This window comes from Triturus cristatus, chromosome 6, assembly GCF_964204655.1.
Source record: "Triturus cristatus chromosome 6, aTriCri1.1, whole genome shotgun sequence".
NCBI lineage: Eukaryota > Metazoa > Chordata > Amphibia > Caudata > Salamandridae > Triturus > Triturus cristatus.
The window spans coordinates 714,911,147-714,923,172 of NC_140589.1; the positions used below are offsets into that span (position 1 = coordinate 714,911,147).

General features: G+C 41.2%; 1 protein-coding gene across 1 annotated transcript in view; it reads right to left on the reverse strand.

Moving 5' to 3' along the window:
• AFG1L (AFG1 like ATPase) overlaps positions 1–12,026 on the reverse strand; it is a 504,970-nt gene that overhangs the window by 392,020 nt on the left and 100,924 nt on the right. The window contains exon 4 of the mRNA XM_085611205.1: positions 7,414–7,515. Within this exon, the coding sequence (XP_085467331.1) occupies positions 7,414–7,515 (102 nt within the window). The remainder of the gene's footprint in view (positions 1–7,413; positions 7,516–12,026) is intronic.

Consider the following 12,026-nt stretch of genomic DNA (forward strand, 5'->3'; position numbering starts at 1 on the left):
TCACCAAGGATCGGTACTGTGCTTACAAGTATTATCCCTCTACACAAATTCTCACAGTGACAATATTTCCCTTTATGGCTTCTTGTTTCATCTTTGTGCCAATATATAAATAATCTTCAAATTGCCTTCCTTCAAACACGACCCCTAAAAATAATAAGCTACCCACTAAAAACTGTATGGCTAATAGATCCTTAATGTTGAGCTTATAAAAAACGGAAGTAATACGTTAACCTTTTTTTCCTTTGTTTACTACCTGTAATCAGACCTTAGGCTACAAACAGTATTAACCTGCATGTTAAACACCTCTAGCATAAACAGATGCTAAGATTGTCTAATAAGCAAAGCTTCAGACTACAATTTTCGGCACCAAATAAGAGCCCTTTAATAATGATCTGTGGTGTTTAAGGGTTCTATCTAAATAGGTGCCTGGATAAAGCAACAATGGCTGCATTATGGCTGGGCCTAGTGCCCACAACAGGCACACATCAAACCAGGATCAAAGAGAGTGGCCATGAGGGACTCCCATTGACCTTGGTTTGATGTATGCATGTCACTCACTCTAGGCCCAGGGACACAAGAGGGGGGTAGAATTTTTATCTGAACAAGTGGGGAAACGCTGGCTGATAAGAAGATTGTGGATTCCTGCTGATTACGCAAGTTTACGTCTCAGAAATGCAAGGAAAATGCACAATTTTAGGTGAAGTTTGAGGTTTGGAGGGCCAGGAAGATTGTAGAATCCATGCTAGGCACACCACCCTGGACTCCGCTAGTTGTCTAGTTTTCAGAAATATCTGGCTCTGGTAAGTTTATCCAGGGTAGCCGCTGAACACTAGCCTAAAAAGCCGAGCCCTGGCCTCAAAATCGCAACTACCCCATTGCCAAATCAGGTAATTTCTGTGACAGCAAATGTTGATGACTCCATATTGTGGTTTTGGTCCTTTCTTGTTACAGGCACTAGGCCTACCCCCACAACTGACATACCATTTTTATTGGGAGAATTGGGGGAATGCTAGGTGGTAGGAATTTGTGGCTTTTTACAGATTCCAGAACATTCCATAACAGAAATGGGAAACAAATGTTTTTAGTCAACATTTTTGCGGAGCACTTCTTTCCTATTTTTTCCCAAAACTCAAACTTTAGCTATATTTTGGCTATTTTTTTCATTCCCATCCAGGGGAATCCACAAACCCTGGGTACCTTTGCAATCCCCTGGATGTTGGAAAAAAATTACAAACCTTTTGTCTGGATAGCTTGTGGTGAAAAAAGTCTATAGAGGCCTAAGCGCAAAACTACCCAAACAGTCAAAAAAGGGCTTAGCATTCTGGGGGGGAAAGGCATAGCAGCAAAAGTGTTAAGATGATATTGCTTAGCACACTTGCTTGCACATTGACCCATTCATTCTGTAGAGCAGAACAATGTTGAAGGCCAAAAGGATGGGTCAAAAAAGACGATTCTCAACACCTCAACTGTTTAATTACAATAATGCGCGCATTTTAAATACATTAATTCAACTCTTGCATGTTTAATTTGTGAAACAAGAACACCTCGTGTGTAACTGTGTCAAAGTTCAGTGTACATCTATCATGAACAGGCCTTAATGAAATCCCTCTTTCCATTGGTACAAGAAGTTAATTCATGACTTATATTAACTTGCCCTCTATCCTATTCTAGGCTCCAAAATCGGACTGCTGCAAAAACATCAAATTGCTCAAAAGTGCAGCAGTACAAAGATCAGTTTCTTTAGCAAAAATCCCAGAAACGTTAATCTGGAGAGTATTTGCCCAATGCGGTTTCAAAAGAATATGTTGGGTGACAGAGAAAAAAAAAGCAATAGAGTAAGGCAGCCATTACGGTGTTGTGTGTAATAACTTAAAAATAGTAGCCGGACCAATGTTGCATGAAGACCCTTTTTAATACTGCTGGTGAGAGGGACGAAAGGACGACAGGCTTTGATAGAGCTGGTCAGAGTCATCTTCATTTCAAGGGGAAACAAGTATTGGCATAGCCAATAGGTTTCGCCTTTGGGACCTTATAAGTGTTTAGCCATGCAGCACATTAACCTGGGAGCTGTGCTGCCTGGGATTGAAAAGCTATATAATTACTACACACTGGGTCGTGCAGTGAGAGTCAGGAATACATGCTTGCCTAAGGAAACATTTATGAACACATTCCAAGGCTTTTTAACGCACAGAAAGAAAGACAAGTGCCTCAATGCAAGTCAACAGCACGAGTCTGGTGGCTCAGTGGACTAAAGCAGCCACTGCAGGGGCCTGTGTTCGACCTCATGGTCACAGGTTCAAATCCCGGCGGGTCCACTCAGCCTTTCATCCATCTGAGGTCGATAAAATGAGTACCATTGAGTTAACAATAAACATCTGTTATTCAGCGCCAGGACACCTACGGGTAATCGTGCTCTTTACAAATACACCTGTTATCACATTGTGTGCAGCCATCTTGAAGTGGTTACATTGATAAATGTTCCAAAATTTGAGCATGTATCAATACTTCGCAGCAAAAAGTAACAAGAGCAACCAGATGCTGAGTGCGCTTCAAACTGGAAGAAAGCGTTACCGAGGAGTGAAGAAGTTAGGCAGTGTCCAAATTAACAACGCAGTACTCTTTTCTTCCCAAAAATCCTAAAGTAGTTACTACATTGAATCTCTCTGAATGCGAAAATGCACGAGTGCCAATTGCGATCAGACACCAATAAGGAGAAAGATAGTCTTTTCTTAAAGGACAACACTGACGAGCCATGATGCATTGCAACACAATGCCAGCCACGCCTGTATTTTGCATTGGTGTTCCTCAAACTGCCTTCTCCTGTACTCCATAGTCTCGACTGGCCGGCACCTTTACCATGGAAACCAGGATTTAGTTATGGAAAATTCGAGAGAGGACCAATAAGCTATCCTTGTTTATGCCAAATAAGTATCTGCAATTGAGAAAGACTGATAACATCATGAACATACAATGGCGTGGCCAATCACAGAGTGACACACACTTCTAAAGGTCAACACGGAAGAGTGTAGAATTGGGGCGAAAAGGAGTCAAGAGTGACTGGTACCCAGTGTATTACGAAAGCATTTGCTGCGAGATGATGCTGATGATGCAAGTGGAACTGTGCTGGGCAGAAGAATGACCCTACAAAAACAACCCTTTATTAATATCTATAGCTTGTTTAAAAAAGAATCACATGCCTTGCCTTCCCTTGGTATCATCATAGCATCAGGCATATGTTGCTAGGCATTCGAAATTAATAAAAGAAAAGCAGACAGCTTCTCGCGTTGACAGCCAGGAAACAACTCACTGAGCAGGGATAGAAAGTCCACACAGCTTTCAAATGCTCCCCATGCCCAGTTACCACATAGCTGCCAAGTTTTTACTCTGTATATGTATGACATTTTCAGTTGTTCAGTGTTTTTATATGTAAAGGATTAAATGCCATGTCTGACACTTTAAGAGATACTAGACTAAGGCACTTTTTACCCTAGCAAGGCGATCCGTTTCAGACATGTACCTCTTTTGTCCAATCTCATGGTAGAGACTAGGCCTTCAAACAGTCACCAAGTTCTTACATATTATCACAGGCCAACTTTAGTTTTCTAATATGTTCACCCCTTCAAGAATCTGATGAAATAGATGAGGGCAAGGGTGCCTAATCCCTCTGACAGCGAGAAGTCATAAGGGCTATCATCTGACTGCATGATGACATAGCCTTGCTCCAATCTTGTCAGCACTGCTGCCTATGCAAATGTCCAATTGCTGAGGAGTGATGCCTTCTTCCTGCTGGAGGGTTGATGAGATTGAGTGACCACCCATTCTGGTTTATAGAGGAGAGCTACTGCTGTCTAATTATAGCGACCAGAGAAACCAGGCAAGTAATGACCAGCATCAGTAAGGTCGCCAGATGACTCCATGCCACTAAGGATACGTCTCCTGCTCTAGTTTTCTATTTAAGACTGCATTTATTCTATTTTGGTAATTGTAGTGCTGGAGCATTGTGTTCTTTGTTGTGTGGATTCATTTGGTAACCTTAGGCATCAGAAACAATGGGAAAGTCCTGCACCCGTTAGAGACACCCCAATACGCAGATGGCGCAGCAGGCCTAGTGGGAGTGGAACAGAGATGCATATTAAGACACAGTGGTCTTTAACTGACCCATATGAAAGTGACGCAGAGGAGCGGAGCACCTGTAATGACAATAGCTACAAAAGTGGTTGGGTCCGCCTAAGCTGTGTGCAGGCAAAGACCTCTTACAAAAACATAAAAAGGCAGTGGTATTGGTATTCGAATTATTTTTCAATGTATTAATTTATTAATTATGTTCTTATAGTGCCACTATCACTCTTCTATAGATGTTGTCAACACTTTTTAGAAATCCAGTCGTAACACGCCTGAGTCAAGAATCATCTACGGCAGTATCAACAGAAGCAAACAAGAAGGATTAACTCTTCGTTTGGTCTGAAGGAAATGTAAAATATTGCAAATTGTTTTATTTACCATCAGATATGGATTCGCTATCACTCAATGATGGGGTAGTATCTTGGCCCCAACCCGATACTGCCCCACCAGGGTACTATTCACCTTACTAATAGGGGAAGAATGAATGGGCGAGGAAACCCATCGCTATACAAGCCTGACTTGCAGTTCGCACACGGGTCTCAGAAGCAGCTGCCTAAATGACTGATCTATCTAACTTCTTAATGCAAAGGAAATTATGACAGCATTACTAGAACATTCTTTAGAGAAGAGCTCGGAATCTTAAAGAGAACTCTGGAGTCAGCACATAATGGCAAGTTTACATTCTTGCTTGCCAATCTGGGTGATTCTAAAACTCAATCTAGTAGCCCCTAGACTGGCAAAACTCGGGAAGGCTTCTAAAAGATGACAACAGTTACACAAACTTGCAGAGCCTTGGATTCTTACGGGTTGCTGCCAAACTCAGGTCCTACCTGCAAACTCTCAACTGGGGAAGTTTTAAAGTCCAGTGCACCATGCCGTGGCACGCAGCTAGTTCCTGGATGCCAGACTGCCGATTGCAGTCGGATTCAGGAGACTGCTTGTCAAAAGGACTAAAGTAAAGTGCTGGAGAATGACGAAATTCACGCACAGCATTATGACAATTCTGTCTCTGCAACCAAATCCGCAAAGATCCCTCTCGGGGGTTACAGCCCAAAAACACAACCCAAATACACCCGACCTACTTGACCCAAGCAAGATACAAGAGAGGCAGCAGTTTCTAAGTACTGTACTAGCCATGTGCATGAGCCACGTTTGAGTTGCCAGCATGTCTTTTTAAAGATGCAGTGCAAGCGATTCCAGAGGTTGACTGGTAGATCTTAAATCGAGTGACAAATTATATCAGTACGGTAAAGCGGTGAAGATATTCGTACGAATAGCCTTTTGTAGAAAACCAAGCAGTCTTAGAAGATGTATGGCCCCAATGAGGTAGACAAGACCTAAGCCATGCACGGCGTGCAGATGTTGTGAAGGCTGACAGGAAGGGGCCCCCAGAAGAGATACGCAGGATCCAAATCTCTATTGTTTAAAGTGAAAGAGCTTGTTCTGTTGCGGATGCCTTTTCAAAGTGACTAGATTTACTACAGACTCAGGAATAATTAAATGAAGCAATATTTATGAAGACAGTATGTCACCGATACGCTCTGTATTTAGGCCAGCGCTCTCCTCGCTTTGGGGCCTTGAAATGGGAGTAAAGCGCTAGCCACATCACCAGCGCTCAACTCCTAACAGCACACTTTTATGTAATCAAGGGAACGCCCTTCCCATGTGCTCACGGTTCCTGATGCGAGGCGCCCCTTTGCTCTTTCCATGCATATACAGTGCTAGTGTGAGCTCCCCCTGCACTCTCATGCACATGCTCAGAAGGAGACAATGTGTGTCACTTCCTGTAGCAAACTAAAGCAGCCCACCATTTTTTTGCCTTCACTTGCTCCCTCAGGCAGCGTGGACTCAGCTTGGCCCACGTTTGCTCTACTCCCATTGGACGCAGGTCTGGCAGGCTTTAACCTGGGAGGCAGACCGTTTTACATAGCACTTATAGAGATCCAAAGGCGCTCGAGAGAACAAAAGGGAGGAATGGGAAAAGCCCTGGATGCACAGTGGAAGGGTAACTCAGTGAGAGAAACGCAGACAAACCCCCCAAATAATGTAGATTATTTTGGAGAGACGATGTGGCATATCATCCAGAGCTGCCGACTTTGGAACTGGGGAACCAGGTTCGTGTCTCGGTGTCAGCTCTCCCCGTGCCTACAAAAAAAAAAAAATGCAGAGACATGCCAATGTGAAAAATGTAAATGAAAGAATGGCGAAAGCCAACAAAATGCTGTTTGTATACTACATACGGAACGAAAATGACAAATGATGATCTGTACGGCAATTGGAACTGGTGAGGTGAATGGGTACAGGAAGATAAGCAGACATTTCCAACACGGGCAGAAACAAAATAACAAAATAGTGCGCTTCCACAAAGCTACATGCACAAAAGTGTAAACCTACAAGTAAAAGGAGCAAGCTCCATTGGGGGGAGGGGGGGTCGACATACAAAAAGAAGGAAGGGACATATAAACAACATTGACCACAGAGAAGTAAGTCTTTGTGAAGCAAAGCAACAAATTAAAAGCGATGGGCAGGCTTTAAGCCCACAGAGTAGGTGCAGCATGTCTCGAAGCGACAGCAGATGCGCTGCCTAGACAAGACCTAATAATGGCATGATTGTTCTCAATACCAAATCTCTAACTGCACTTTCTGACACACAATGTCTGTAAAGCTACGCAGCTCTCTGCAACTGAAATCACCTCATGCATGCCAAAGGACTGAAAAGGTAATTACCAAGGATTCCACAGAGGCCAGTAAGATTATATATTTTAGTGTAAATCCTTGCACAGAGATTGTGAATTTCTGCAACCATGGCCTCTGGTGGACAAGGTCAGAAAGGCTATTTGGTGAGTTCTGAACTTTGCCTTCGGGATACCATTAGCAACAAATACTTTTTATGTAGTCAAGGGGAAACTGGTGCTTGTATGGATACAGTGTGTTCAAAACATCCAGTAAATTTGCTGAAAAAGGTCTATAACCACCAACACTGCAATTGTCATATAAAGTATGTGCAGTCATCCATATCCTAAAGACATACTAGGTAATTAGATTAATTACAGTCACTCATCATAGACATAAAGAAAAAACATTTAATATTGCATGGTTACATTAGAACCATCCGAGTGTGTCCATAATGTAGCCATACATGATATGGGTGCATCCCAAAAACCATTTCAACTCAATCTCAGAAACCACAAATCATTTTTAACATGTCAATTAGCATGTAGAAGATAAAAGACATCTGGTTTACATAGTGACTAAACACAGCTTAAACATATGTGCAAGCGCGCAACTTACTTTTGTGTACGTCTAGCATAAAACCATGAAAATGCACCCTATTCTTCCTCTCCACCTCCACATGAGAGTAAAACATATCCATAACCATTGTCTTGCCAGTGCCTGTGAACAAAAAGAGAAGAGAAGAGACACACTGTTAGAGGAATCAACTATCCTGCACGGATTAGGTTTAGTAAATAAAGTGGTGACTAGTCAGGGTGGTTTTCCATATCCATTGCCTCTAGTAGACCATCTTTGTTCTAGTTTTCTAATGTGGATGACATGGGGTCCATTATTTCATACATAAGCTTTGCCTGTTGATTTTAAAAATGAGGGCATTTTCAAGTAGTTATTCATTCCCTCTGGGATCTATATATTTGTATACTTGGCTTAAGGATTCTTCAAAAGTGATCCCTAATTACAAAGACATGCTGTTCAGCCCAATTATATCATTTTATAATCTATTTTAGGAAACCCCAAAACATTGTTTATACACCAAAATGTTATTTCTTCACATGCGTAACTACATCTTTTACAAACTCGTAAAAACATATCTCTGAGTTATTCCACTTAAGAGGGATAGGGGCTCTTACAATGAATCATATGCTTCTGAGCTTGGCAGGAGGAGTGGATAGTGAGAAAAACAGTGATTATAATGAACCACAGTAGGGTAGAGATGCTCATCACTCTCCACCCCCTCACATGAAAACGTGAATGAATCAAGCCATCATATTTCAGAACTCCACCACACGCACAAAAAATTATCCGTCTAATGGATGGTATGGTGATGACCCAAAACTTTTAAAAATACCCCAACATTACTATGTTATTCTAAGCAAGCAACCATGACTACTCCAATACATATCTTATAGCCACAACCACAACACAAATTGTTGTGTGCTAATACATTCCATGCCACTATGTCATGCATGATATCGCATCCTTGCTGGGCGAGAGAGGAATGCATTTGCCCCACCCACACTTACCCTACTTTCAATTAAACAATGATTATACCTCACTAACCTCACTAACCTTAATCCTTACCGTTAATGATCTAGTATCAGGCAACACTCCACATGACAACTCTCACACGAGAATGGATACAAGGGGCTTGCCTTAACATCCAGAGACTGAGTAACACAGATACCATTGTGAGCCTCTAGCAATAGCGGAGGAAGCAGGACTATAATGTTCTTATCCCATTCTAACTAATGGAACGCAAATCATCTTGTGAGGAGCGGGGCAGAATGTTGTCAGACTGTAGGGAGATATCCCTTAAGAAATAAGCTGGAGGCCTACTCCTTGGTTGTCCCTTGAATAAAGCTTTCCCCCCTCAAGTGAACTGCTCTTAGGGGGTGCACCACCTTTTAGGTTGCGCACTGTCAGTGCGCCTCCTGACAGCTTCCTTGTCTATGCACCCACGTCTATAATATGGTGCGGGTGCAGAGCCTCTGGTGATAGCGCTGGCTCCATCTGTATTACAGAAAGGGCCGCACAAGTTCTGTGGTCCTTTCTGTAATGCACAAGTGAACCGGTGGCGCACATGCCTGTTGCGGCCCCAGGGCACGTTCCCTAATACGGCCACAGGGATTAACACTAATAGGCATTTGAAGGAAATTATGGCGAACATTAGCACGGCTGAATTACAGAGAGATGTGACAAACAGATAAAATTGATGGTAGGGACTCTGACAAAGAGGGAGCTGGGAAGATGAATGGCAGGAAAAGCAAAAATAAACACGAAATATCACTGCAAAGTCTAATGACACATACAACCGGAAAGGCTACTGGTGTGTGCGACACTGGTAGTCACATGGCATATACAAAGAATTACCTTGCTGTAAAGCAGAAATGTTTGGGGTGTTGCATAGAGAGTCATTCACAAAAGCAGGTAGGAGGAAAAATAAGAATATAGTAAAAAGAGTAAAGAAAATAGGAGCTAGCAAAAGTGACAACCAAATACCTGTATTGAAAATTAGGGACAAATCCTAAAGTGGGTGGAAAACTGAAATGAAAGACCCTTGTGTGCAGAATGACCTTACGCAGTGTGGAGATAGAGTGGCTTATTTGGGTTCCGATTTTACCACAACTGAAGAACAGACGAAGAAGAATAAATTCAGCCAACACCTTCTTGGCCACTTATATTATGAAAGAAGAATATATTGCAGAAACCACAGAGATGCTTGGTTACCACACACTTGTATGAATATTTAGGATTAGGCAAACAATAGGGAACCTGTATGTAGCTAGGATCGGCTCTCCGGTTTTGGGGTGGACAGATAACAGGAGCAGTATATTTTTTGGGACCCAAACTGTGAAAATCAGCAGTTAATTGTTAATCCGGGATAACAGCTAGGGAATGAGTTGCAAAAAAAATTCCCCAGGGCTTTGATTTATTGACAGCTTACCACCAGGGGGAGCTAACCAATGATAGCAAGTTAGTCAAAAGAGAAGACAGGGTTCTTTATTTTCAGGATGACATCTTAATAATGGAATATAACAGGGAGGAACATTATAGGAAACTGGAAAAAATGATGATGCTTTTGTACAAGAGTATTACTGTAAAATTCACAAAATGTTAATTTGGTAAGAAAAGTGTCGTATTTGGGACATTAAGTATCTGGAGAGTTCAAGCTAATTCAATATACATAGGGGGCTCTCAAACGCCAGAATAAGGATGAGTTAGGAGCAGTTTCAGGAATAGCCAAATTATAATCAAAATATGTTAGGAACTTTGCTGACAAGACTTAATATTTACGTCAACTACTGAAGAAATCCAAATTCCCTTGGGATGAACACTATGAACGGAGTTCCACAGAAAATAAGGACAGCGTGTCTGTATCAATTCAGGAACATCATTTCATTTTTTCTGAAATTCATCGCATTCTAGCAACCAACGCATGGTGGCATATCAAAAAACTTAATGGAAGCCATTACTAAAAAAAAATATAATTCAATCTTTTGTGCCAGGCTACTTACTAGTCCTGTATGGTTTGGGTTTAATATGAATGACCCACCAAGTAGATTAGAGTCAGTTAAGATGACTAAACTCCCTAAAGCTGTGCAAAGAAAATGTATGTGCCTTTATACAGATGATTAAGGACTGCGTAATCTAACAGAAGGATGCAAAATCGATTAAACAATGTGAGTACATACCAGAAGAATGAGTCGCATTTTCGTACATTAACAAAACTCATTATTCTAGGGCAGCTTCCAAAACATATTAGAATATAATTGCCACTTGGAAGATAAGCTCACAGATCTACCGGCCAAATACAGATATTTGGCCTTTCTGTTCCCATCAGGTCATGAACTGAGCAAACGTATCAAACTCAGGTTTGAAAGAGGAACCTCAAAGGTTGAAGGGCAGAAGAGGTTCAATATAAAATATTGTGGTCTTATGCAGAAACCCTTCTTCAAGGCTTAAAAACTAAAATTTAAGGCGAGTCCTGGTTGTCGGTGAACCTGTGTGGGGACCAGAGAATTGTAGGTAAAATTGTAGGTAAAAAGTTTTAGGCTAGTACTACGGGTTTGATATTCAACTCCCAAGTCTTATTACGGGTGGAACTGGGTAACTAGTCACTCTTTTACTAAGCAATTTTTTGAAGATCCTTTACTGGTTTATATTCGTATCGAAATCTATGAAAAAAGCTTTAGGAGACTAAATTTTCCATGGTAAAACCCTCAAACATTGACAAATATAGAGGTCTTTTACATCATTTGAAAAAAGCATTTTGCAGTCTATTTTATATAAATAATGTGGCAAAAGTAATACTGTAAAAATATGTATGGATGTGTCATCTTTATACCATGAACTTAGCCAAATGGCAGTGAGGCAATGCAGAGGGTCAAATCAGATGAATGCTATTTAAATGTCACATTCCTAAAGAGCACTACATTTAAAGGACACAAAGCACCAACTCATAAAATTCTATATTCTTAAAGCTTAGACTTAATCTAGGAGTTGTTAGACCTGTTAACCTTAGGGTGGTATTCACACAAACGTTTTGCGTTCACTCTTCCTGTTTTTCTGGATTTTCTTTTTGTTGGTCTAAGGACTCTGTGCACATTATCACTGCTAACCAGCGCTAAAGAGCTTGTGCTCGCTCCCCTAAAAATGGTACAATTGGTTTACACTCATCTGGTACATTTAATTTATCTGCAAGTCCAAACAAAAGTGGTATTACATGTACCCAGCAACTGTAAGTTAAATGCTACTAGTGGGTCTGTAGCACTTATTCTGCCAACCACCTAAGCAGCCTTTTAAACATGTTTCAGGCCTGCCATAGCACATGTGAGCAGTTTTGAACAGCCAATTCAACTTGACAAAATAACCCTTTTGCCAGGCCTAAACCATTCTTTTTATTAAATAAGTCAACCCTAACGTAGGCCCTGAACAGCCCTTAGGGCATGGTGCATTGTATTTAAAAGGCTGGACATCTCTTTCTAATGTTTATATGTCCTGGTACTGAAAAACTCAAATTCGTTTTCCAATGCTGCAAGGCCTACCTCTCCCATTGGATAACATTGGATTACCTTATCACATTTACTTACTAAGTGTTAACTTTTGTTTGGGAACTAGTAGAAATGTCATGTTTGGTCACTAAAGAATAGAAATTTAAAATCAACTTTAAT